The 26,974-nt window shown below is 43.0% G+C and overlaps 2 protein-coding genes and 1 long non-coding RNA gene across 11 annotated transcripts in view; 1 reads left to right on the top strand and 2 right to left on the bottom strand.

The window, feature by feature from the left end:
- LOC104048500 (BOS complex subunit NOMO1) overlaps positions 1 to 4,719 on the bottom strand; it is a 29,322-nt gene extending 24,603 nt beyond the window's left edge. Inside the window, exons 1-7 of the mRNA XM_064461833.1 lie at positions 4,494 to 4,719; positions 3,839 to 3,928; positions 2,596 to 2,641; positions 2,057 to 2,157; positions 1,829 to 1,935; positions 1,573 to 1,645; positions 877 to 1,029 (exon numbers count right to left, since the gene is read on the bottom strand). Of these exons, the coding sequence (XP_064317903.1) occupies positions 877 to 1,029; positions 1,573 to 1,645; positions 1,829 to 1,935; positions 2,057 to 2,157; positions 2,596 to 2,641; positions 3,839 to 3,928; positions 4,494 to 4,631 (708 nt within the window). The 5' untranslated portion in view covers positions 4,632 to 4,719. The remainder of the gene's footprint in view (positions 1 to 876; positions 1,030 to 1,572; positions 1,646 to 1,828; positions 1,936 to 2,056; positions 2,158 to 2,595; positions 2,642 to 3,838; positions 3,929 to 4,493) is intronic.
- A 51-nt stretch (positions 4,720 to 4,770) lies between these two features.
- ABCC6 (ATP binding cassette subfamily C member 6) overlaps positions 4,771 to 26,974 on the top strand; it is a 35,870-nt gene continuing 13,666 nt past the window's right edge. For 5 of the 9 annotated variants that reach the window (XM_064461823.1, XM_064461826.1, XM_064461825.1 and 2 more), the window contains exons 1-24: positions 5,151 to 5,288; positions 6,606 to 6,782; positions 7,140 to 7,265; positions 7,915 to 8,052; positions 9,082 to 9,207; positions 9,787 to 9,848; positions 10,648 to 10,779; positions 11,379 to 11,591; positions 12,847 to 13,024; positions 13,447 to 13,608; positions 15,191 to 15,283; positions 15,838 to 16,041; positions 16,661 to 16,807; positions 17,535 to 17,622; positions 17,924 to 17,993; positions 18,683 to 18,809; positions 19,290 to 19,466; positions 19,901 to 20,068; positions 21,609 to 21,792; positions 22,279 to 22,342; positions 22,854 to 22,974; positions 24,107 to 24,314; positions 25,414 to 25,724; positions 26,469 to 26,668. In XM_064461823.1, the coding sequence (XP_064317893.1) occupies positions 5,235 to 5,288; positions 6,606 to 6,782; positions 7,140 to 7,265; positions 7,915 to 8,052; positions 9,082 to 9,207; positions 9,787 to 9,848; positions 10,648 to 10,779; positions 11,379 to 11,591; positions 12,847 to 13,024; positions 13,447 to 13,608; positions 15,191 to 15,283; positions 15,838 to 16,041; positions 16,661 to 16,807; positions 17,535 to 17,622; positions 17,924 to 17,993; positions 18,683 to 18,809; positions 19,290 to 19,466; positions 19,901 to 20,068; positions 21,609 to 21,792; positions 22,279 to 22,342; positions 22,854 to 22,974; positions 24,107 to 24,314; positions 25,414 to 25,724; positions 26,469 to 26,668 (3,530 nt within the window). In that variant the 5' untranslated portion in view covers positions 5,151 to 5,234. Of the gene's footprint in view, positions 5,116 to 5,150; positions 5,289 to 6,605; positions 6,783 to 7,139; positions 7,266 to 7,914; positions 8,053 to 9,081; positions 9,208 to 9,786; positions 9,849 to 10,647; positions 10,780 to 11,378; positions 11,592 to 12,846; positions 13,025 to 13,446; positions 13,609 to 15,190; positions 15,284 to 15,837; positions 16,042 to 16,660; positions 16,808 to 17,534; positions 17,623 to 17,923; positions 17,994 to 18,682; positions 18,810 to 19,289; positions 19,467 to 19,900; positions 20,069 to 21,608; positions 21,793 to 22,278; positions 22,343 to 22,853; positions 22,975 to 24,106; positions 24,315 to 25,413; positions 25,725 to 26,468; positions 26,669 to 26,974 lie in introns of those variants that run through there. The other 4 variants (XM_064461824.1, XM_064461827.1, XM_064461829.1 and 1 more) reach the window with 4 other exon arrangements.
- LOC135315196 (uncharacterized) lies at positions 5,620 to 8,040 on the bottom strand. The gene is made up of 3 exons (XR_010374638.1): positions 7,935 to 8,040; positions 7,050 to 7,242; positions 5,620 to 5,972 (listed from the first exon to the last, which is right to left on the bottom strand). It is a non-coding gene; the product is annotated as an uncharacterized LOC135315196 (long non-coding RNA).

Below are 26,974 nucleotides of genomic sequence, written 5' to 3' on the forward strand. Positions count from 1 at the left end.
TTCAGTTCTGCAGATAAGGTTACCTTTACACAACAGAGCTGTACTCTACACAACAAATCCCAGTACCTCACCAAATGTTTCATGCTCATTTCATAACACACTTTTAGGGTGGCAGTAGAAGCTGTTGAACTCTGTCTTCACGTGAAAAAAGCAAAGAGCAATGAAGACCTCATGCTGAAGACAAATTACAGCTACTGTACAGTGAATTTCAGGATTTGCCTGGCAACTTCTTGTGTTTTGTGCCAGAAGCTGGTCTTTCACCATGGAGGAGTGTCATCCTCATGAGGGAATATATTTACTAGCCAAATATTAACATGCAAAAAGGTACAACTGGAAAAATATTGTCTTAAAAACTGTATCCCTTAACCCTGCTGACCCACAGAGAATAATCAGATCAATAACATGCTGTGAACCATATTGTATTTTGCACTTGCTGCTTGCTTCAGTTCAGGTCTTTAGTCCTCCATGTCCCTGAACAGCCCCCTTGTTGAGGAACACGGTTGTTTGAAAACAGTAAGAGCTTAATTTTGCCAACATTTAAACAGATTTGTTTACAGTTCACACACTTTGTGATTACCACAATCACATATTGTGTTTCACATCTGAGTAATCACATGGAGGTCATGTGAAAACTCAGCATGTACACAAATATTGTACTACAAGGGCTGTGTTGAAAAAAAAAGCCAAACTCAACCTCAACCAAAAAAAAAAAACCCCAAAAAATACAGCTTGAGGAGTTCTGCAGTTTATGTTTTCTATAAGCCAAGCTCAATGAAGGACAGAGACAAGTAACAGAGCAATATGAATCTAGAGGCTTTTTAGCTGCTTCTTATTTACGTCCATACTCATATTGAAAAGGTACTGATACACCATTACCTCTTTAGTGACTGAAGAGGAGAAAAGGAGAAACATGACCCCTTTCATTGGTTCTCCATCACTCCTTACTGACCCAGAAACATTGTAGCCGGCAACAATCAGAGGGCTAGCAGCATAAGCATTAGAACTCGTCACCCGCACCACTGTGTTTGACTGAAATACAGGAACACATACATCGTCATCAAAAGTAGGCATTAGATCTCATTTGCAGCACCTAAATAACGATCAGAAGCTGTATACTCAACAACAGAAAAACAGAAGCCAGAGCAGCAGTGCTCAAAGACAGTCCACGGGCTATTCAAAACACAAAGATACTAAAGCAAGGATACTTAGCAAAACAGTATTTTTCCTGTTTCACTGATTTAGGAATTGGTCAGGATCTCAGAGCTCCTCAAAAAGCAAGCAGTCTGGGAGGGAAGGATTAGAGCATCTGCTATTATATTCAAGCTCCTGCAAAATGTACAGGATTAGAAGACCAAAAGCAAGAGCTCATTTGCCAGTCATTCCTTGTCTGGCTCCGCTGTCTCCAAACTGGGCCTGCACAAGGCAGTTTCTTGACTATCTAAACTAAGTTTATGAAAACTCCAGTAACCTTGTCCACTCACAAAACCCCTTTTTCACACTAGTCGATCAAGACAAGGTCTAGCAGATCTGCCCTCACTAAGCAAGCAAACCAGAACTTTTGTAGGTTCTCACCTCTTTCAACAACCAGGTAGGATGAGATGCAAAGATTTCATATTCACCAGGAAGCACTTTAAAGAAAGCAAACCTGTAAGGCAAGAAAGGGGTTATATCTTTTCAGAAATAGTCATAAATGTTTCTTTACAGAAAAAACAATTCAGAGTCTATACACACGTTAGAAAAAATATTTCAGAACTACTACAATCCTAGTCAATATGGCAGAATTGAAAGAATCTTGTGTAAATGAACAGTATGCACCACCCACACTCACTTTCCTCCAGGTTGTGTAATAGTTGCTTGTATGTTTACGGCACTGCCAGCATTTCTCAGTACAACCTGGACTCCAGCAGGACCTAATGTCTGACCTTTGCTGAGAACCTGTCAAAATGAAAAGAAACCAGAGTATAAGTGGATAAAAGCAACTTGCAGAGCAGAAGTTACATCTTTATGAAGGCAGAATTAACATAAGGTGCAAAAAATAAAGATAAAGGAGGCTAACCTTTCCGTTCACAGAAAACCCTGTGAACACAAAGTTAATATCACCTCCCTTCGTGCAAATGTCATTAATGCCATCCACATGGATGTCTACACTGGTTGGTTCTGCAGGGGAAGAACAACAAAACAGCATGGTAGTTAGAGATAAAGCAATCATGAAGAATTTCTACTTTAGCTTTACAAAACTTTCACAGAAATGCATTAACTGAAGCACAGAAGCATTGCTCTGGAAGTCTTGCCTCAGCAATGGTAAAGCACCCACAAATCCTGATGCTGAAAATCCTCTTTCCCCCTCCCAATTTTAGTTACTTCTGTCAAAAACCCACACTCCTTCAAATCAGTTCATGGGTTACTTTGTCAGTGTCTACCTCATACCTTTATTTTCCTCTGGTATGGTAAGTACTTTTTAGTTATTAAAGCCATACCAAAGGGCTTCTCTTTTGAAAACCACTTGATTTTCCCTGCGAACTGCCAAGTTAGAGATAGTTAAGTCCCACGTTGCAGACACACTGTACTGTTATAAGAAGACATACGAGCACTTACCAAAACTCCACCCTAGGGGAGGCTCAATTTTAAGAATGAAATCCCCCTAAAAAAAAAGAAAACAACCAAAAACTGCCTTCACTAATTTAAATTCAATTTAGCTAAAGAATTTTAAAAAAAAGTCAGAACACAAGCATCATGCCACAGAGAATAACACAAGACTCAAGTGTCCCATTCTCCTTTCCTCCTACCTAAGATACTCTGTTTAAAGAAGCAGCAATATCTACCCAGACAGGTTGGGATGCTGGGCTCACATCCAGCCAGCTAAGAGCAAAAATTAAGTATCATCATGTTTATAGGGCTTCCAAACCAAACCTGGCTCATGTTCAAGCAGCTCAGTGTTAGAAAGCATTCAAATCTATCTCTACTTGCCCCAACAGATGTGCCCTAAATCAGTCTTTAGTACTTCCACTAGGAGATCCTACTCAACTGTCCTGCCCAAACATGGCATGACAAAATTTCAGTCCTATTAAAAGCTCTATCAAAAGGGTATTAATCTACACAGAGATCCCCTTTAAATCAGTGGGCACCACATATGTTCTGAAGTTCATCCATGGAAAGGCTCAAACACCTAAGAATGAAATCACTGAGATCAGAAAGCATCTTACATTCTTAGATTTGGAAGGGAAGGATTTATTTCTGATCCCTAAGTTAACCAGTTCTTTAAAAAGAGCAAAACACTTAGACCATCTGACAGCAGCTTGTATTTAATTTGTATGTAAACATTTTTCCAGTCTATATAGACATCAAACTTTGGATACATTCTGAGCTTCCTGTATCATTATTTCCTTAAGACAGTTTTAATATTTGTTATTAGTCATTCAAGTTATTTTCAATCCTGTCATATCAAAACACATTCTCATACAGACTTATTTCATTTCTGTCAGTAGATAACTGAAAGCTTTAGCTGTACTCTGTAGGAACCTGCACTTTTTGTATTTGTACCACTGCTAGCACATGGCTGCTGGCAGTAACTCAGGCTCCCAATGCTACAGTCATACAGATAAATTACACAAGCACAACACCGCAGCTAAAGCTACTTGGCTTTTCTCATGATAATACTTAGCACTGAGAAATAAAATAGCTGCATTACAAAAAGAAACAGCTGAAAGTTTGGCCCAAAACAAACTAAATTACATCCCAATTCACAGGCTTCACGGGCAGGTGTTGTTCTGACGTTTAATGTGACAGCAGCTCCTGTCTCCAGCATAGAAGAGACAGCGCTGGTATTCACGTTTCTCACCTTATCATAGAGGGGAATCATGAAATACCCATTGTTTGGAGCGCAATCTGTCTGGTATTTCAGAGTACCATGTTTTGTATATAACTTAACCTAAAAGAAACAAACAAAAAAGACAAAAAGATATTTTTAAAAACTTGAGCAAAGCTGGAACCGGGCATTCTCTAAACAAGTGCTTTTACACAGCAGCACCCGTGTGTCCCAGGGGGTAAACCGGGCCAAGGCTGGGCTCTGAGCAACCTCACCTAGCTGAAGATGTCCCTGCTCACTGCTGGGGGCTGGACTAGGTGACCTCTAAAGGTCCATTCCAACCCAAACCATTCTATGATTCTGTGATTTATTGCAAGAAAACTACAATCTGCCAGGCAAAGCCGGCAGAGTTCAGTCCCGGGCTCGGAAGAAAATGCTTAAATAAGAGCTCCGCTTCGGCCGAAAGCACGCCGCAACCACGGTCACCTCAAGCAGCGGCCAGGGCAGGAGGGGCCTAAGCTAGCCGGCAGCCAGGCCCGCAGTACAGGCCTTCGGAGCCGGAGGGAGAACCGGGAAGGGGGGCGTCCGGGCCGCGAGGCGGAGGGAGGGAAGGTGGGAGGGAAGGTGGGAGGGAAGGAGGGAGGGAAGGAGGGAGGGAAGGAGGGAAGGGCGGGGCGGCGGCGCCCACCTCGATCAGGGAGTAGTTGATCTCCACGTCGGACTTGACGAAGCCGCCGCAGCCCACGACGATGTCCTCGGAGCCCCGCGCCAGGGCGCAGCAGAGCGCGCAGACCAGCGCGGCCGCCGCCCGGGCCCAGTGGCGCATCCCGCCGCCGCCACCCTGACTCAGCGCCCCACGCCGCGCTGCCGGAAGGGAAGGGCCGCGCCGAGCCGGGAGGGGCGGGGCCGGGTCGGCGGGAGCTGCCTCCTGCTGCCCCCTGCCGGCCTGGCGGGCTGCCCCGCCTCCGCCGGCAGCTCCCCGCAGAGCGCTACGGGACCCTCCCCGGGACCTTCCCTTCGCGGGCCTCCCTGGGCCTGTCCCTGGAGCCTACCCCAAGCTTGTCCGCGCTGCCCCCCGGTCAGGAGGCACGACGCCCCGTGCGCTGCCCGCCCGCCGTGGCTGAGGCGAGGGAAAGGCGCGGCAGCCCCCGGCACCTGTCGCATCCTGCTGCCGGGGGGCTCGACCTCGGCGCGCTAACGAGCGTGTCCCCGAGGAGCTCCCAGTCGGGACGGGACGAGGCGCCCCGGGCCTGCCGCCAGCCCCCTCCCCCCACATGCCCGGCGGGAACGGCGCTCTCGGCCGCCGCCCGGTGAGCAGACGCCTGCCCCGCCGCCGCTGAGGCGCGCCCCGGGGCATCGAGCGGAGGGACCGGGACCGGAGACGGCACGCCCCCGCCGAGCCGCGCCGCCCGCCCCCTCAGCAGGCGCCATGGCGGCGGGCGGTACGCTGTGCGGCTCCCGGGAGGGCTCTGCCGGGCTCTGGGTGAGTGAGTGAGCGGGAGCCGCGGAGCTGTCCCGCCGCCGGCCGCCCCCTCAGAGCCCCCCTCAGAGCTCAGCCCGGCCCGAGGAGCCGGCGGTGCCAGCGGAGGGCGGAGGCGGTCAGCCCCGACCGGGCCCGGCCGCGGGGTGCGCGGGTTCCCCCTGCGTGGGGCCGGACGGGCCGCTCAGCGGGGCGGCACCGGCCGGGGGCCCCCGGACCTGCCTGCCGGGCAGCCCCTGCCCACCCGGTGCTGGAGTGGGGCGGATGACACGCTGAGCGGCGACGTGTCGTTCCGTCAGAGGTTGTTGGTGTTACGGACTTTGCCTCCCAGGGACAATTTTTCACGGGAGTAGAGAACAGCCGAGGTCTTCAGCCAGTTACAGTAAATCTGATGGGAGTTGCGCGGGAGCCTGCAGTCCGCCTGCACTGCGGGAAGGGTATTGAAATTTGACCCTTTATTGACTTCAGAAAGCATCTGCTGAATGGCCCACTATAGAAATACCTTTGAAAGGGCTCTAATGAGTCGATCAGTCCAGGCACGCATTGATTTCCATCCTCAAGGTTGATAAACTCCCATAATAATTTGTGAGCCGTTACCAGCTTCCTCTTTGCATCAGGCAATTCCTTTCCCCTAGCCTTGTTTTCCATCATATCCTCTACATAAAGGACTCGAACCACCTCCACGAGCTGTTGAAGAAAAAATACCCTTGCCTGTTCATCTACACTTTGCTGTAGTTTTAGTATTATTGTGTTAACAGATGAGATCCAACTGTTTGTTCAGTCAAAAAAAACTACAAAAGGATTATAAATACAGCTGAGGAAATGCAGTTGCAATGCAGTTTATCCAGTAGGACACTTCTTCCTCCTAATCTCCATTTCACTCGTCATTCTCTGCTGACTATTCTGATGGTTCCCAAATGCTGATAATCTTTTTCGTTCCCAAACTACTTTTTCTCATTCAGCATTCAATAACTCAAATTTCCTCTCTTTCCCCCTCTCCCCCTCTAGTTGTGGTACATTAAGTCCTTTCTTTGGAATCTTTTCACTTTTACAACCTTTCCCCCCCCTCCCCCCTTTCTACTTTGATTTTCCCAAAAATGCTACTGCTGAGCCTTCCCTCCCTCCCTCTCTCCCCCGTGACACCTTACTATTCTCCAGCAGCCCCTCTGTCGCCAAATGTTTTTTTACATTTGAAACCCAAAATCAAATTCCTCTAACATTATAGCAGATCTCAGCTGTAAAATTAGCAGCTTGCATTAGCTGGTGAAATTCAGCATACATTAGCTTTACTGTTTCACTTCTGTGTTGATTCTGTGATAGGACTGGAACCAGACATGGTATACAAACACCCCAAGATTTACCTGGTGCTTTGAAAGTACAGTCATTGCTTGGATCCCTTGTGCCTATCTTTGGATCTGTTTTCCTTTCTACCACTTGTATCTTCGGCACACAAACAAAGGCTATATCAGGATGTCCCATATCTTCAAGACCAAAATGGTAAGGGTGGAGGATGGGGTTTGATCCTCATATTATCACAGCTTTGATGCAGAACTTATTTTTTCTAAATCATTAACTCCTTTTTGATGAACCATCTCTGTGTTTGCTTTGACATTTACTGACTCAGGTAAAGTCAGCTCAGTATAAATCAAGTAGTTTGGGGAAGAACTGTCATAAGATCTTCTCCCCTATACTTCCATTCGGTTCCCCACTACTTTCCGTAACAGTCTCTATCCTAAACCTGCTCTTCCACCTCTCCAGTCTTACCGCCCAGGCCACTTGGAGCATTCAGTTCAGTAGATCGTTCCATCATCATTTCAGTCCATTCCAACGTGTGGTTTGTCGTCTCTGCCCCAGGTCCTTGGATTCATCCTGGTAACGCTGTGTTTTTCTAATGTCTTCTTCATACTGTGGGAAATAAGCCAAGGAATCCCACGGGCTCCAGCATTCCTCATTAGCCCTGCAGTGGTGGGAATCACAATGGTAATTCTTCCTTTGTTTTTTCTGCGTGTGGCCCAGCTTAGCCCTCCTGGGGTGGATCTTGCATTTCTCATGTTTCTCAGTATGTATGAGCACAAAGAAAGCTGATGGGGAGTAGAAGGCTGGAGACGCGCTTTGTGCATTTCTGCTGTGTGACACAGCAGGAATTTGGAGTTAGGGCAGACCACTGGGTCAACAGCTATGGTGTAGAGCCCTGTAGGCAGAGTACACCTCACAAGAGCCAAGGCAGCAGTAGTGTTTAGAAAGAGGTCTCACATCAATGAGACAAGATCTAGTTTCTCATAACCATGGTATGCAAGTTAGTATGGTTAACAATGAAATGGGATTTCTGTTCAACCTAAATGCCTATCCTCCCCTTCTGTCATTGCATCTTCATAGCCTAGATTCTCCCAGCCTGTTGCCCCACTTGTAGTTTTATCACCTGCCCTTTTTCAAGACATTCTTGAGTGCAAAATTGCACATAATGCTTTTCACTTTTACTGTTTTAGGAACAATACTGCAGCTCTGAGCATCTTGAAATGTTTAGGCAAGAAACTAACTGATTTTTCTCTATTGTATCCATTAATTTGATAATAATGTTTGGCACTCCATTACCAGCTATTTATTTGGACAAATTTGTACTTCCTCGCAGATCCTTGCCATGTTCCTTACCCAGGAGGAAAGAATGATGGGCATCCAGTCTTCAGGTATCCTGCTGATTTACTGGCTGCTCTCACTTGTGGCTGCAGTTGTGATGCTTAGTTCGAAAGTCCAACATGCCCTGAAAAGAGTAAGTGAAATCAAATATCTTTAATATGCAGGGACATGAAGTCTCTAAACAACAGGGCTCTTTTTGCCTCATTGTTTGTGAGGTGGAGAACCAAATTCCTCTTTTAAGGTATGTGCTGAGAAAGATGATTAATGACACTTTGCCATCTCCATCCATGTTATTCCTTTCAATGTAGACCGTGTGGTTTTCTGAGAGCAAAATGAACATAAATTCTGTAACTAAAAACTGGTTTTATGCCAGATTTTGTATCAGCATAAATATGTTGATATATTAAACATTTTTATTATTTGTATATTTGTGGTGACTGTTTATTTGTGGAGGAGTGCTGGCTGGGCTTACATATCTGAGACTTATTGTCAGTGGACATTTTCCATAGGCGAACAGTTGTACCTTTTCATCACAACAAGGAACAAATAAAAATTTGTTACCTCTGTGTTTAAGTAATAGGGAAAAAGTATGTGGCCACTAAACAAAAGACAGTTGGGAACTTGCTTGTTCCTGCTGTGTTGAATGACACTTAGGCACCAGGCCTCTTGTAGAAATAACACTTTGCCATTTCTTGCTACCAAAATACAGTTCTAGAAATACTCAGACTTTTTCCTTGGGTTTTCTCATTCACAAAATTAATTAGAGAGCCCTTCATGGAGCCCCTTAGACACACCATTTATAATAAAAACTGGCAGCTGCTCTACTGTATCAACAGTTCATCCCACTAGGTGAGCAAGGAGCTTGTATTGCTCAGAGCATCTAAAGTTCCCTGAATAATGATGCAATGTGGACATCTGACTTGACTAGACTGCTATGAAGCCTCATGATAAGACCGTCACTAAATAATAAATATGTCCATTATTTAGCATTTTCTGATAATCTAGTTTCAGTAGCTCTACGTAACTGCAGTTTAAATAAATACACCTCACACTTTGGACCAGAACTCAGAGCTTATGGCTGGTAGAACAGGAGAAGCCATCTTTCTCTGCTGATTTCACATGAAGGTTCTCACCTCATTCTCAAGAGTATTCTGTTTTGTAGGGCTTCCTGGAAGACCGTTTCTACCACGTTACAACCTATATTTATGCTAGCCTGGTGCTAGGAGAACTTGTGTTATTCTGCCTAGTTGATCACCCTCCCTTCTTCTCTAAAGCTGTCAACAATCCTGTAAGTATAATGTATCATTTCATAATGCATTGCTTCATTGCTCAAACAGGAATTTAAATTTATGGGGGTACAGAGGAACATGAGTATCTGGGAGATGCAAGATGCATCATTCTGTATAAAGGCCAACAGCCTTAAAAGGTAATGGGCAGAATTTGGGGTAACAATACTCTGTCTCTCTATGCATGGTTTGAAAAAACTAACAACCTCTTCTATCCATACTCATGTTTATGTTCATTGAAACCAGTAGATAGGGCTCATGCTGCTTCCCCATGCTCTCCTGTGCAGCAGTACTCTGAGGTATGAATACAGCAGAGCTCAGTGCTTCAGAAAATAAGTGTCTTTGGGTATGAAGAGTGATATTCTTTGTTCCTCCATCTGAAACATTATTCAAAGTCTCAGTCTCCAAAGTCTCCTGATCCCATTAATCCTCCACAATACATTTACACTGTCAGGGTCAATTAATGGGGTGTGTGTAACTTTTTGATTGCTTTTCCTGGGGAAGCACAGAAGGGGGTTATATTCGTATGACATGTGCCCTTTTCTACATATAAATATCACCCGTGTTTTTCCTCCCATCAGAATCAGTGTCCAGAAGCCAGCAGCTCTTTTCTTTCCAAAATCACATACTGGTGGTTCTCTGGGTAAGAAAACACAGAAAAAGACATGGTTTTGATAGAATATCAGAAAAAAACCAGCAGCATAAGAGAGGGTGTAAATGACAGCCAATAAGTAATATCTCAGCCCCTGAATTAGCTTATGCAGTGAGGATTTAGACTATTTCTCTGGGAACTTAAGGTATTGCAACAAGGTCAAATTATGAAAATTTAACTTACTTTTCTCAAAGTAGTTCAAAACACAAATTTATGATTCTAGATAATTTTCTTTCCCCTTCCAACTACCCTTCCAGTGCCCTCCCAATCCTGAAATATACCTCAGCAACCTCATAAGATCACTGTACGCCAACCACAGCCCTATCTGCCTGCCAGATCTTCCTGTAACAAATGCTGGGCAAGGGGAAAATAGCAAATGAGGACACTGGCCTAGCCTGCTGCTTAGCATTCAAAAGTAAAATTATTACATACCTCAGGCCTAACTGTCCACAGTGATAAGCCCTCATCTGTGTTTCACTGAGTCACAGCGTAAGTTAAACTGAACTTTGTCCCCCACTGCCCAAGACCCAGGTCCCAGTATGGACTAGAAATGAGGGCTTACTAGCAAATCCTCATTATGTTGACAGAGATAGCATAAGAATTTGAAGCAAAACAGCTGTTCCTGAACATTCATAGTTATTCCTGGAAAGGATAGTCCCAAGTAGTGTTTTATGTAAGTCAGTCCCTATGTGCTCACTGTGGTGCAGTAACTTGACCATCTCTTTTAAAAACATTACATACACAACAAATCCTTCTGTGCTTACCTTATAGCAGTCTGTCTATTCTCCAGGATTGTCTGGAAAGGCCATCAGCAGTCCTTACAGGTAGATGACCTCTGGACAGTGAGGAAAGAAGACTCCTCTGAAGAAATCGTTGCCTGGGCTGAAAGAGAGTGGAAGAAGTGTCATAGCAGAACCCAGCAGTGAGTACTTGGTCTAGAGACTGTGTCTTGGGCTCAGCTGGGCAGTTTCTCCCTTGCCTCTAGATGATATAAACAAATATGCTCATGGGTGCTGGTGTCCCATCTCAGGACACGCTTTAATCCCCTCCATTCCCCATCAAGCACTAGACAGATTGCTTCAGCACATAGTCAGGCTCTGAACATAAGCTGTGCTAGGTGCTAGGTGCTTCCTACCTGGACAAGAGAATGGTTGGAAGATTCAACCGCACTGAATTTTTTCTTTGTTAAACAAGAAGAAAAGGATTGCATACATAAAATGGTCAAAGTAACGCTCTGCTATGAAAACTTGGGGGTCTTTACTCTTCAGTGGGTGAATGCTCAGTGAGTGAGTTCCTTTGAGCAAAATCTGATTTTTAAGTGTTGAAATCTGCTGGAGAATATTCTTCCATTCCTGGAAGCATGAAACTAAGTTTTTTGTGGGAGGGATAATTTTTTGATGAGCATTTAAACTGAGCATGGCATGAGACCCAGTGTGAGATATTTAATGATTTTTTTTTAAAGCATGAGATCTCCAAGCTTTCTCCAATTGCAGCTCACTTTCTCATTGTTTCTTTCTCTAGAAGAATGGAGTCTGCTACATTTAAAAAGGGTCAGAAGAGTGGAACTGGCATATCAGAAGCTCAAGAGACAGAGCTTCTACTGCAATCAGAACACAGTCAGAGCAGGCCCTTACTGAAAGCATTTTGGAGCATGTTTGGAACACATTTCCTTCTCAGCACTGCCTGCTTAGTTATCTGTGATGTCTTTTTGTTCTCCACCCCAAAGTTACTGAGGTATGTGCATATTTATAATGTATTCCTGTCAAATGTACAGGACTGTTGTGTTGTGTTACAGAGAGATGTGTAAGCCAACACCCACAGAAGTGGATGTGGCATATTAAAAGGCATGGACTCTGACTGTGGTGAATCGAAGACAACTTTATTAAAGCTAAGCAAGCCTTTATACCCTCTTGCTGGCTGACACAACATCCCGTAGTCGAGCTTCAGTACCTTTCTGTTGTTATACAGAAATAGCTTACACATGAGAAGTAACTTCTTTAGCTACAGGATATGGGGTTAATTGCTAACAGACACCTGGGTACAAACCCACAACATTCTATGCATTCCTTCTTGTGTTTTACTGCCATATCTCTTCCTCCCAGGGTTTTCTTTCAACAAGCACAACTGTGTCTTTTTTCCCAGGGTTGTTCTTCGCTTGCTGAAGTAGCTAAACTTGCTCCAGAGATATCCACAGGTGGACACACAAACACTTATCTTTTGAAATCTCCTATTGCTGATGAAAAGAGCTGGATTATCATTTGTGCTAAGCCCACAGTCAACTCAGTGAGAAAAAAAACAAACAAACCACTGTCTAAAGCTGTGCACACTTTCTCCACTGCTGAATTCTGGTAGTGGAAAGGACAGGCTGCACTAAGCCTTTTGACAGATCTACTAGAACAGGAATGAGTTATTTGATGGTTCTACATATCACATTGTTTGCACAGGCTGTCAGTCACTTTCTGTAGTCTTAAGGCTCCGTGATCCCTGACTAATTAGAAAGAGCACATCCATGCATCCTACACATCTTAAATAGCTTCTTTAGACAGTTGACATAATGCTTTGTGAATTGTGTTGGTACACCACAAATCTTCATTACACTGTATTTTCAAGGGCAAAAATCACTTCTTAGTCACTAAGATTAAGAAAAATTCTGGCAATGTCAATGACTTCATTAGATTATGGCTCCCAATTTGCATATTTCTGATAAATTCATGAAATTCAGGAGCCACCCTTAGCACTGAAAATGAGGTCACCCCTGAGAGGATGCTGAGATCAGAGATTGCTTCAAAACCAAGAGTGGCTAAATGTCAAAATTCAGGATGTTATAAGACACAGGATACTCAGTAGTTTTTCCAACTCTTCTGCTGTTTTACAGATAAACATCAGCCAGAGAGAATACAGAAAAATCCCTGGTATTTCTGCATTTTTGTGTGTCTGATATTTCATCAGTTCTCCAGGGATTCATCAACATTTTGCTCCTGTCTTACAGCCTTTTCCTGGAGTTCATTGAAGATCCAGAAGCACCTAGCTGGCATGGTTATTTCTATGCCTTCAGTATGTTCCTTTTGGCTTGTCTCCATACTCTGTTTGAACAACGATATATGTACATGTGTCTTGTTCTGGGGTTGAGACTGAAAACTGCAGTAACAGGGCTTGTGTACAGGAAGGTGAGTCTGTAGCTTCCTTTTCAGCTTCATTTTTCCTAGTCCTTCATTAGTAGTTACAACATTGTTGGTACATTGTTTTTAATATCAAGGGAGATGTTATTAGAAACCACTTTTAGGGTGTAATTCTGTGCTATATCCATTTCTGAACAGTATGTGGGAGGTATTTTACTACTTGTTTTTCAGACCTTACCTCTGAAGGAAAAGCCAAGTAAAGAAAAGAGCAACAAAAATTTTCTTATGCTGTAGATTATGGTTAGGGAAAGGGGTAAATTCTTCATCCTAAAGTGAAGTCACATATCCCAAGCAACAGTGTGTTTTCAGTACCTAGGATTTGACATTTTTCTCCATCTCTTTTTTTGTTTGATTTTTGAGCCAAAGCTGTTGTTTGATGATGCCTTTCTTTGCCTCTCTACCCTGTCTAGATCCTAATTATGTCAAATGAATCAAGGAAAGCAGCAACAGTAGGTGAAATTGTTAATCTCATATCTGTTGATGTCCAAAAGCTAATGGATCTGATTATTTATTTTAATGGGACCTGGCTTGCTCCTATTCGGATTGTCATCTGCTTTGTCTTCTTGTGGCAGGTAAAATATGATAACAATACTCATCAATCCCTTTCTATTCTAGCTATCAAAGGAAAAAGAAGCTTTCAAAATTCTGCTTAGAGCTTTGCTGGTCTGAATAACCTGAAATTGGCATATTTTTCTTAGCTCTGTAACATGGTGGATTCACTTTTCTTTTTAGAAGATATTTTTACTGGTATAGAATCCTTACCTGATCCTTCACTTCATCTTCTCACCTATGCATTCAGTATTCAGCCTTTTTTAGGAAAAAGACTGTGAGTGTGTTTATTCTGAGCTGACTGATAAACTTCAGCCACAGATTTTCCTCTGTCACCTCTCTTTTCAACTAAAATGTGGTGGCCGAGTGCAGGCAGAGTCCAGTTCCAGCTCCTCAGCGTAGCTGCAGAAATAGACTGAAATACCAACTTGACATACCTCATCCTGAAGCCTGATTACCACAAGATCAAGTAAAACAGTTTGAATAAGTTATATGATATTCAAAAAGAGTATTGGATACATTCAGTTTCATAGGTATCAAGGAGTTTAGCAAGGAGAGAGAAAAACCTGAATTAGAAATAAAGGATGATAATATATAAGATCCTTTTTTTCCCCCTAATTCAATGTATGGCATTTTCTCAGCAGGATAAAGCCCTATTTCCTAGTCCCTATTTTTGGCAGCACACCAAATGGAAGTATGAGCTCTGTAGAGACAGTTGATTCCCAGGAGCTTTGCAGAGGCCTTTGAGACCTTCCTTTGCTAACCAGGATGGACTGTGCCTTGTGCCTGGCAGGATACTATGACCTTGGAAAATTAGTAGCCATGCTATAGGATGTTGAAAAATCATCATCCCTTTTCTAGCAATGCTGACAGGCTGAATGTGACTGCATGTAGTTGGAGTATCATTAACACTTTGTTTGCTAGTGTTTATAGACCATTTATGTAGAGAGCACCTTTATCTCTGGGTGTATACCAATACTCACCTCTCTAGTAAACATAAGCTATCTGTAGAGAGATGTAACTAAACCACAAGAAACAAGTTCTCTATTTTGATATGCAAGTCATTATGAACCCTGGTATCCAAGAGCTGTCCCAAGTACGTGGCACAGTATAAGGCTACCATTTCATCTCACTAGTTGATGTAAACTCAGACAAGCTGGGTTATTTATGCTGCAGGAGTAGTTTATTGAGGGTTTGGGTTTGTTTTTTAAACAAAATGTCATTTTGTTTTGGGTCATTTACTTACGCCAGCCAAAAGATGTCCTCCTTAACACATCCAAGAACAGATAGGAATAAACAGAAATTACTTGAATTGCCAGCGTGCTTCTGGATCGCTTTCAGCACTAATCCAGTTCCTAAAAGGGAAGCAAATAAATTCAGCAGAGCATGATGACTGGCGTTACCCTGCCTGGAGAGTTAACAATGCACAGTGCTTAGGGAGCTCAATTCCCAGGAAAGGCAAAAGCAAGATTAGAGTAAAACCTTAGCCATGAGGGATGTTAGGCATAAGTTCTAATAAGAGGGAAGGTGAGTGAAGAGGAATGGAAAACAGTCATTTCTAGTAATCACCAGAAATTACTCCTCTTTCCTTTTCTCTCCTGGCAGCTTCTTGGGCCATCTGCCTTGACTTCGATTGCTGTATTTCTTTTCCTTTTGCCTCTGAATTTCATGATCACCAAGAAGAGGAGTCAGTTTCAGGTACATTTTGCCTCATAAAAATGAAGTGGTTCACTGACTTGAATTATGCTAGGATACTACTTTTAAATCAAAGTTAAAGGCTGCCAATGCTCTTACAGGCAAGGATCACATAGAAATCCCCACCCCCCACCCCCCACCCCCCTCCCCCCCAAAAAAAAGTATTGTACTGAAGCCTATCATTAACATTCAACATCAAGTGATGGCTTAATCTTTATTCATGCTGACCATGACTGACTGAATGAACATAGGAGGATTTGAAGCCCGCTAACTTTCTTAAAGTTTAGAGTAAGCTCTTGCATATTCATTTTTTTATGTTGTTTGCCTACCTTTTCTCTGTTAAAAAAAAACCCAACAAAACAGTAAAAATAAAGCTCTGAAGATGAAAAGCAAAATATTTCCCAGCCTGGAAGATTCATAAGCAAAACAGTATACAAAGCTCAACTGCAAGGAAAATTATTCAGAATTCAGAGGCAGGAATAAGGTGTTTTTTTCAGAATAATTACACTGTTAAACATGCAACCTATTAAATGATAAAACTCAAACATTTGTTACAGGAGACCCAGATGAAACATAAAGATGAGCGGGCCAAACTCACCAACGCCATTCTCAGCGACATCAAAGTAATCAAACTGTATGGATGGGAGAAAATCTTCATGGATAAAGTGCTTCGTATCCGGAATCAAGAACTGCAGTCCCTAAAAAGATCTCAGATTCTCTTCTCAGCGTCTCTAGCTTCTTTCCATTCATCAACTTTCCTGGTGAGTGGTTCACCTTCCTACATAAAACATGTGCTGTTACTTCCATTTCTCTTTGTAATCCTGTCTGCACAGATTTTTCCTGTGGGACAGCTGAAGGTAATGCCTGCACAGAGGAGTTGGTGATCTCACAGGAGTTGCTGAGCCCCAGTGGAGTCAGCCACACAGACATTTACACTGTGCTTACAATTCCAGGGGCAAGTCACCTGGTCTGGCGGTGTGCTGCAGGCAGACTGAGCCTGCTTTGCAAGAACCACCTGGAGACCTCCCGCTAGGCAGAGTTCATGGCACAGTCGATAGCAGCACAAGCCGCTTTTGCACTTGCTGTTGCAGCTCAGCCATATGTGTTTTCAATGGGAAATGGCTGTGCTTGCACCTTGCTGTGGCTGCAGCACCAAAACTTTCTTAAAGCACAACAAACATCAAATGAGCAGACTTGGTTTTATCGCCAACATGCAAGACCTTTGTGTATGACAGTTGCAGGGTGGGTACCACGTGCATGGGTGATAGCGTGGGTTTAACTAAACAGGTTCCAGAGTCTTTGGTTCAAAGGTGACAGGCCCCTTCCTATTTTCTTCCCTGCCTGAAGCAAATGGTTTGCTTTTCCTTTGCTCCCTTTCAGATTGCATTTGTCATGTTTGCTGTCTACACGCTGGTGGATAACACACACGTCTTGGATGCTCAGAAGGCCTTTGTATCTTTAACACTGATCAACATTCTCAACACTGCACACTCCTTCCTGCCGTTCTCCATAAATGCTGCTGTCCAGGTTAATTGCAGGCTATGGTCCTTTTTCCTTGGCCATAAGTGTCACCATTAACAGGTAAAGGTAGGGATTTCTTAGGGCTTTGAACATCAGAGCTAGCTGTTTGATTGCTGTTGTGAAACAGTGAAGTGCAAGGACTTGCAGCTAAAGGTATTTTGTAGTATTGTTTTTCAGATGGGCTCCATATATTAACAAAATATTCCTCAAGAACAACTCTTAAGTCTTTTGGGACCAATCACAAGGAGTATTACATCTCAGAGGTGCTTCCAGTTCTGTTTCAAACCACAGAAATCAGAATAGATGGAGCAAAACCTCCATGGGAGAGCAGTGGAAACCCTGCTAGCCCAGGCCAGAGAGTCATTGTCCAGGAACTGTCCAGTAAGAAATTGGGAAATTGCACTTCCGTCTTGCACCCCAAGACAGCTGTCACACTCTTCATGTACAGAAGCAAACACTGGAAAGTCTGCAGGATGAATTAGAAGAAAAAGCACCAATTTTACTGTGTGAACAGAAAAGGAAACACAGGGAAGAATATGGCTTTTTACTAAGCTAAGTGGAAGTAAAGCCAGTTAACATAAGGAAGAGCTGCATTTGTCCATCTAAGCCTGCAGCACCTGCAACACAGTACCTAGTCAACATTCTAAGTGGGTCTTCAAGTTAAGCCTTCACTTCAGGTTCTAGCTTCCTTTCTATTTTAAATCTTATTCTTTTGTATGCTTCTTCATTTCAGGCCAAAGTTTCTTTAAACCGCTTAGCAGCTTTTCTGAATCTGGAAGAACTGAATCCTGAGAGCTCAAGCAGAGATGCTTCTGACTGTGGTAGGCTTTTGTGTTAGCGTTGTTGTCTTGTAAGAGGAGTAGCTTCCATTGCTCAGCTTCCACTCCTACGGTGCCTACCATACTCAAGAGAGAAAAATGTTTGCCCCTTACTGTCACTTTATCTCTCAGGCCTATTTATTTGTAACAATGAAATCTAATCTGGCAATTAACCCCTTCTTTTCATACTTAAGGTTCGTTTTACGTAATATAAATACACACTGAAACATAAAGTCACATAAATAGGGATGTTTCTGTACCTACTTTTGAATTTTTAAGTGGTCTGTTTCTCCTCATATTTCAGTACAGGCAAGTATCACCATAAGAAATGGGACTTTTTGCTGGAGCAAAGAAACTTCTCCTTGTCTTAGAAGGTACAGACTTACCCACAGTCATCTCGATTCTGTAGGTCAGGGTGGATGCTGAATAAACTAATTCCTCAGGGCCTAAGAGAAACCAGTGTGGAATATCTAGAGGCTTCTGAGTTTGCTTCGTATTTAACATTGAATTCTGAAAATTATAAAGTCAGACAAAACGTGATCTTGCTTTTATGCTTGGGAGCACATAAATGGGAAGGTGTCTGTATCTGGATGCTGCCTTAATACATGGAGACTGCTTTCTTTACACAATTTTCTTGTGCAAATATGAAATTACAGTAATTTAAGTCAAAAAAGAATTGCTGGTATGCAGATATTATATAAGACATCACTACATGTTTAATTCAGAAGGCATTGCATTTTTAGAGAAAAAACAGTGTTGAAAGTGTCTGATTTGGGCTAGCCTATCTCCAGAGTAGGGACCTGGGTCTTGGATCTGTGTTTGAAACTCGGATGGGGATGGGGATGAAGGCTTTCTGTTGGAGGTGTCTTTGAAGGGATGGCTCCTGCTGCAAAAAGTCAGAGTGACAGGAAGGGTAACCCAGTGCAACTGAGGCCTCAAGTATGAAACTGGGTGGGTTAGTTGGTACATTTTTATTGCTACAAGACAATAGCAAGAATTTTGGTCATTTTCTTTTCAGAAAATTTATCTAAAAGATGTTAAGAGACTGATCTTTTCTCTGTAGAATAGATCTTACTGTGCCCCGAGGCTCCTTGCTTGCTGTAGTTGGCCAGGTGGGTGCTGGAAAGTCCTCCTTGCTGTCAGCGTTACTTGGTGAGCTGGAAAAGATGGACGGCTGTGTGACCATGAAGGTAAATTTTCCCCTGAGCATTTTTTTCTAATTAGGCTGTCTTCAGGAACAGTAAAGTATTAACCAAGGCACCAGCTACTTGATGAAAACCCACTTACTGCTGAATTTTAACGAAGGCTGTATGTAGCAGCCTGCATTTAATTATCTGAAGGTGATTAAGACTTCTCAGATGAGCCTGGCACTTGGGAATGGGAACTGGAACAGAACTTTAAAGATCCAGTTCCATTTCCCACTCCAATAGTGAACTGAAGTGGCATTGTGGTAAATAACTGCCTGTACTTGTACCTGTTTCCTCCTCTATAAGATAATGGAAGTGCAGGGTCATATTTTGCAAAGCCCTCCAAGACCTTTCAATGGTGATGATCATTGCAGATTTCTATAAAGCTAACTGGAAGAATTTTTTTTCAAAGACTAGTTCCCACAGTGTCAAGCTGAGCTTATGAAAAATATTGTTGACATTCTTCCACTTCCATTTTTATAGGGCACCACAGCTTATGTCCCGCAGCAAGCTTGGATACAAAATGCTTCAGTGGAAGATAATATTCTCTTTGGGAAAGAGATGGATGAAACATGGTTCAATAGAGTGATAGATGCTTGTGCACTGCAACCTGATTTAGAGAGCTTCCCTGCAGGGCAGAAGAGTGAAATAGGAGAGAAGGTATTGGCTTAGGTTTATATTTTGGGTGACTTTTCCATGGGTAGCTACAACTTTGGGTGTCCTGCTTAAAACACCTACAGAAGGACTTAACTTGCAGGAGGCAGGTGCTCAGTAATTTCTGAAAAGTGGGGCCATGATTTAATGGGGTCTGAAGCCTACCTCCTGACGGTTAAGCATATCTGATGTCTCCAGTTAGGTTAAGACAAAAATCAACAAGTCCATGTCATTCCTGGGTCCTCTTTTGCAGGAGAGAAGAGTTGCTCAAGAGAATCTGCGTCTGCATCTCAAGAGCCCTATTTGGAAGGAGGGAGGGAAAGAGGGAGAGAAGCACTGATTTAAAAATAAGGAAAACATAAAACCTCAGTTAAAATGGAGCCAACAGCTGGCTAATGTGATGTAGTTTTGGAATAAACAGTGTCAGTACATTTTTACAGGGAATAAATATATCTGGAGGGCAGAAGCAAAGAGTGAGCCTTGCTCGTGCCGTGTACCAGAAGGCTTCGATTTACCTTCTAGATGACCCCCTCTCAGCTGTTGATGCCTATGTTGGACAGCACATTTTTGAACATGTTCTTGGACACAATGGCTTACTGAAGGACAAGGTGTGTTATAAATCCTGGACTGTAAAAGATTGCAAAATGTATCTGATTATCAGGGCCCCTGAAATGTTTCAGGTAAGGTGGACTACTCACTTTAGCAAAGGTTCCCAAATCCCTTTTTGCTAGTGGCAGCAGGTACTACTGTTAGCCACAGTGGAAGTGGAATGGGTAACTTCTGCAGTCCATACCTCACATGGAAGTCCTGCAATGAATCTCACCTAGAAGGCAAAAGACTGAAAAGTTAGGTTCTCCTGAAAGACTGTCTTTATCATGCAAATCACATGCCTAATTCCAGCCTTACTTCTACAGCAAGCTTATAGCTCTTTGGTCTTCCATCAACATTATCCTTCTCCCTTTTTCAGATTTAGTTCTAGTATAGTTAGGAAGAGCTGTCTGATCTCTTCCATCTCATTGTATCTTATCGCAATGTCTAATCCCATCACTTTTGAATAGTTCAGTGGCACCTTTACAGTTCTCATCACCCAAATGGTCATCACTTAAAGTTTAAGTTTAAAGTAAATTGTTTCCTAAGTCTTAAAATCCATGTTAAACTCTTCTCTTCCATTCTTTTTTGCATTTGTTGCATTTTGTTATTCCTTGGTATTTCTCTGCTGTCAAGCAATCTGGATAATAAATGTTGTTACAGGAGAAGGAATGCTAGAGCAGCTATGTTTCATGGTATAAACTGCCTACAAATACTTGATTCAATTTCATGTTGTAGAAGGAGGATAGGTAATTTCTTTCATCAGAAAGTCCAATTAAAACAGACATGTCTGATTACAAGTACTTTAAGTACTTTTCTCTTCATGGGCAGGTTGCAGGTTGCAAGCATCAGAACATAATTATTGTATTGAAACATAGAAAGACTGGCAAAGAAAGAAGGTATCAGACTTAAGCAGTACTCAAAAAGGGCTTGATTGTATATTAAAAGTAATTTTCCCTCCATAACAAATTGGCATGTTATATATTTCTCTTACGTCCTTTTCTGCATGTAATTATCTGTGCAAATAGGGTCAGAAATTTAAATCAAAAGGAGCTGCCCTTTAGCTCCATTCAGGGTGATTAAGTTTTCAGGCACAAATTTGGTTCTGAAATACTGACATCAGTTACAATAAATGTGGCATACCCTTCAATTAACATCATTCTACTTAAGAGCTTCATCCAGAGTGGAATCAACAACATGGAACTGGTCAGTGAGCTATGCAAAAGGTCCTCCTGCACACTGGATGCTAGCCTAGGACTTCAGGCTTCAAGTCCCATCCTCACTCTTCTATCCTGTGCATGACACAAAGCAAGTTGATTCACCTGTCTGCTCCCGAGCTCTGCACTTTCAAAATGGGCACAAAGCTGTGCTGCAAAAATAAACTTCATCAAAGAGGCAGACAGAAGTGATAGGAATAAATAACAAAAATACCTCCAAGTTAGTAAAAATCATAGCTCACACTGAGTACATGCCTGCCTTCAGAAAACAGCTGACTGCAACAACTCAAGTGAGCAGGGAAACACCAGAACAATTGTAATCATTCCCTCTTTATTCAAGCAGACTCGTGTGCTGGTGACTCACACAATCAACATTTTGCCTCAAGTGGACAACATTGTTTTGCTGGTGGATGGAACTATCTCAGAAATTGGTTCCTACCAAGAACTTTTACAGAGAAATGGGGCCTTTGCAGAATTTCTTCATTCACACATTACTGCAGAAGAGAAGGCAGACACTGGTTTTCCAGGTAACCCAAATGAGTTGGAATCATTCTTCCTAGGTCTAGCAGTCAATTGTTTCCTTAATATTATATTTTAACATTAAAGAACTGGAGGGGGGTGGTGTCTGCTGCTGTTCACAGTTGTGAAGAGGGAAAAGAGAATAAAACTGGAAAAGTCAGTCTTATATTTGTTCTACTATGGACATTTAAGCAGAGATCCAATCACAGTAAGCTGTCACTTTGTGTGGGGAAAAATATGCCTATCAAATTAGCTGACTCATCACCTCAAAATCGGTTCTTGAATAAACAGTTCCATGTTAGTAGACAACAATCATTCAGTAAACAGAATTACCCGCTATATGTGCTATTCTTCAAGCCTCACCTTGATATTTTTACCCTAAGAAACAATTCTTTGTAATGAATCTTTCCTCCGTATTACCAGTCTCTCAAAGGCTATACAGGACAAAATAGGATTTGGAAGCATTTAGAAAAAAAATTGCATTTATTTCACAGCTATAGGAGACAGGAAAGGCACCATCACCTCTGGAAGTGGTCCATCACAGGAGAGGCTCTTTAGGTAAGCTTTAAGTGTCTCAGACACTGAAGAACTTGCTCCAAAGCTCCATACAAGCCTATATGGAGGCTCTGATACATGATCGGGATCAATCTGTACATTAACAATAAGAGCAAACAAGGAAAACTCAAGAATAGGTAAGAAACTGCTCTTGAATGTGGGTATTGACTAACATTTTCTCCATATTTCTCAAGGATCCAGAGTTTGTTCCAGAGCTTAGGTACAAATCGTGTTGATGCACTTTCTTACTCTTTACTTCCCAGTGGGGCTGTAAGGTCTGACTTACTTCAAACCAGTCAGTTAGTGAATGCTTAAAGCCTCTCTTTGTTAATAGCTTGACAGAGCCCAGTCCCTGTGATAAATATGAACAATAGTTGGAGTCATTCTTGAGGACCCCAAAAACTGCAGCCCTCAAAATAGGCATGAATGTAGGAGTGGATGGGTGAGGAGATCCAGCTTTAAAATACTCATTGCCTTGGCTAAGAATTGAAAGGATTTTTCTTTCTTTATGAAGTGACAATTCAGTCAAATCTTCTGCTATGGGAAGGGAGACCATTCCTGTAAATCAAGACTGTACCACTGCTGCAGCCACCAAAGGAAGATTAACAAAGGGAGAGAAAACTCAGCATGGCAGGGTAAGCACAGCACCTTCCTGTAAAGGCAAAGGCACATTCCACGGGTTTATTACTGACCCACTCATGGCAGGCAGGTCAGCTCACTGCCCAAGTTAAACAAGTGCAGCTCCAGGGAAGTCAGCTGAGCTGTACAAGTTTGTCCTATAATTCAGACAAAGTTATTTCAGCATAATTTTACATAGTATGTTCTATGCAAACTCTATCTCCCTGGATGACTCATCTAAGCACTGGTTCCAACAGGAGTAAGGCAGGTACGTTACAGAGAGCACAGTATGGAAACAGGGGTGGGGAGGGAGGGGGGATAAATTATGACCACTTGAGGAGAGAGATCCTGATTCAAGAGTTGACCTGAAGGGGGAAAGCACACTGAGGCAATTGGGGTGAGGTGGTAGGTACTTGTAATTTTGAGTCTATCCGCAAACTCTTGAGGCTGGTGGGGTGGGGCAAAGAGGCACATCACTGTTCTCATCTTGCCCAAGGGAAACACTTCAAAAGGCTGAAGCAAGGAGGGTACTATGAAAGGAAAGAAGTAGATGGGGGATTCCTGCTAGGAGAAGTCAGACATGGATGAGTTGTATATTCAAGGCACATTGCAGCAGGAGTAAAACATGGGGAGGAAACAAATACCTGAGGCTACACACTGGTACTGAGAAGAGATGAGAGTAATAAGTCTGACACCCGCAAAGGGGGTGGGGGGGCTGCTCTGCCCCTAGGGAAGCACAATATCAGCCAGACTGGGATTGCCCTCACCTCTGCTGATCAGCAATTACTCACACAAGCAGCCAGTGGAATACATTATAGTTCTCACTCAGAGCAACAACAAATGAAAACCACTGCCTGGGATAAGGAAAGCCTTGTGCACATTCCAGCACTAACATGAGCCTACTGCAATAACATTCATCTGTTGATAATAATCACTCATTAACACCATGGATTTATTTAAGTATGGCTTCCTTATTCATCCGTAAGGAAAACAAAAAAAAGAATTAACATGGTTGCTATGGTCCGTGACATATAACCGAGTAGGTATGCCATAATAAATCATGCCTTGTTTCAGAGCTGCTTTTCCTTGCTAAAAACCTTGATCCTCCCAGCCTCTCCTCTTATTTTTCCCCCAATTGTTTTGCTCTAGGTTAATACTTCAATTTATGCAGCCTACCTGAAGGCGACAGGCTTACCACTGTGTGTGTACATCATTCTGTTGTTCACGTGTCAGCAAGCCGTGTCATTTTCTCGTGGTTACTGGCTCAGCAGGTGGACAGATGACCCTGCTCACAATGGGACACAACAGCACACAGAGCTGAGGCTTGGAGTCTTTGGTGCACTAGGAGTCATTCAAGGTTCGTTTAACTTGCTCACCTAATTCTTCTCTGTATTTCCATCTCCCTTTCCCATATCCAGCATGTTTTCTCAGAGTATAAACAAGCGCATACCCATGGGCTTTTAGTCTCCATGGCTTTTGGCCCCAGCCCTAAAGTTTGGCATGGGGCCTAAAACTACAGGCTGTGACGCACAGAGAGGATCTCTAAGGGATCTGAACAATATTTCCAGTGTTAATGCCTGAAATTCTACTTCATGGTATGCTACAAGTGTTCTCCTGTGCCCTTCAGCAGACCATGATGAGTAGCATCTTCCTCTGTATTTCCTGCTGGAACAAAATGACCTGAGTTCCTAAAAACATTCAGCAATGGAAGAACTACACCCTCCTTATTTTTCTACCCTGCCCCCTTGTATCCAACATCTTCTGCATATCCTTCTTCCTCTTACCTCTCTCCATTCCTCCAATGTGAATTAATCATATCCAAGTGCAAGCAGTGGCTCTTCTCCATGCTGAATTTAGTCTTGGTGTAGGTCTTTTTGAGTGTAAAGAGAGAGAAAAAGAAGAACTTGTGGAATTCTACATTTCTCTAAATCTTTCTCCTTTCTCTTCAAAAGTGGCCACAATTCTTTTGGTCACTCTTAAGAAAAAGGAAAAAAAAAGCCCACCACACCCAAACCTTGTTTTAGAACAGAAATCAAATCTGGAAAAATCTCAGCCCAAGTGACAAAAAAAATTGAGAAAGTTTTGAACAAGTTGAAGAGACTGGGAAGGGTTGGGTACCCTTCTGTGCTAACAGTGAATCTGTAGGCAGAAAACCTAAGATTTTGAGTAATTCCAGTCAAGCTTATTTTGAGAAGAATAAAGAATTTGTCCTGTGTGTTTAAGTTGCTGAATCCATAGCCCCCATCAAGCTTGCTTAGAAGGTATTTGCCCCTCTGTAACTACCATGCAGAAAGGGTAGTTCACCCTGCAGCTCTGAGGCTTCACTTAATTGCTACCAAAGTCAGCTCCTTTCACTAGTACAGCATTTGCAGTACTAAGTGAAAATCGTGATCTCACAAAGGGCAACTCAAGGTGAGTTTGTTCAGACCTAATAATTATTCTTTTTTATATTACAGCCCTTGGCAGATTTGTCTCTACAGCAGCAGTCCTTCTAGGTGGCGTGTTAGCATCGCACAAGCTGTTTCTGCAGTTGCTGAGGAACGTTGCTAGATCCCCAATGGTCTTCTTTGAGCAAACACCCATTGGAAACTTGCTGAACCGCTTCTCCAGAGAAATGGATGCTATTGATTCTGTCATCCCTGAGAAGCTGAAGTCTTTGATGGGATTCTTGTTCAACTTGCTGGAAATCTACCTTGTGATTATAGTGGCTACACCAAGGGCAGCAATGGTCATAGTGCCCTTGACTGTTCTTTATGCTGCTTTTCAGGTAGGAGCTCATAGAGGTATACAGATAGGAGAGGCTGAAGCAGTATGGCCATGTCCCTGCAGAAAGCCTCCTACCATTTCTTAGGAGTGGAGACATGCAGAAACTAGTTTAATAATCTCAAATTGCATCTGAACAAGCGTAACGTCAGTGGTTCTTCCAACATCCCCTCAGCCTTCCAAAGCATCCCAGAGACCTCACAAAGGGGCTTCTGCTTTTCTGATGTCCAGATCAAATCCTACCTAGAGCAATACTCCCTGTCTCCATTAGCAGAAATGCAATCATATTAAGATCAAAAGCATTTTTTCTTCCCTCCAGAACTTCTACACTGCTTTTTAATATATCCGTGTATGCCATGCAGCTCTCCTGTTGAGCTCTGAAGCTTCAAATGCTTTGCCAGCTGAGACTGAACATGAGGAAAGGGCAAGTAAGGGTGCAAGTACGCCTCTGTTCTCCATCAAGCAAGGAGAAAGTTAAGTGTGAGTGTAGAGGCTTTGTGAGTTCAGAGTACCCTGGCTTCTCAGCAATAACTAACCATGGTGTTACTCTTAATGAAGATGGAACACAACCCAGGCAGGATCACTACCTTACCTTTTAAGGACACCTCCTACCTGCACATTAGGTGTAATAACACAAGGATAGGACACACTCTTGCAGTTGTTGAGCCCTTCCCAAATTTTCTGTGGAGCACCTCCATGGAGGCGTAAACCTTCTAATCACTTCCCCTTCCATTTCCCTTTGTACCAGCACTTCTACGTCATCACCTCCTGCCAGCTGAGACGCATAGAGGCTGCCAGCAGGTCACCCATCTACTCCCACATTTCAGAAACTTTCCAAGGGAGCCGTGTGATCCGTGCTTACAAGGACCAGGAGAGGTTTATTTTGAAGATCAATTTCCTAGCAGATGAGAATCAGCGAATATGCTTCCCTGGAGCAGTTGCTGACAGGTACAAGTCTGCAGTGTAAAGAAAATGATAGTTTATTCCCATATAAATGGTGAACAGAGATGGCTGCTCTTGGGGCATGGGTGGAGGCACACTGAAGATGAGACAGTGGCGCATGGTGTTCTGGGGGCAGGGTAGCCTCTTTAATTATCGCTTACATTGCACCCCTCCCTGGCAACGTGCCTCTCACCCAACCCATACGCTCCCATCTCTGTTGTGTGGCAAGGCACACACACATGCTGACACACAGCTAGAGGTATCACTTGGTGTCCAAAATGCAGGAAGCTGTAGTACATGCCTGGTGAGGTC

This window comes from Phalacrocorax carbo, chromosome 10 (genome assembly GCF_963921805.1).
Source record: "Phalacrocorax carbo chromosome 10, bPhaCar2.1, whole genome shotgun sequence".
Taxonomy (NCBI): Eukaryota; Metazoa; Chordata; class Aves; order Suliformes; family Phalacrocoracidae; genus Phalacrocorax; species Phalacrocorax carbo.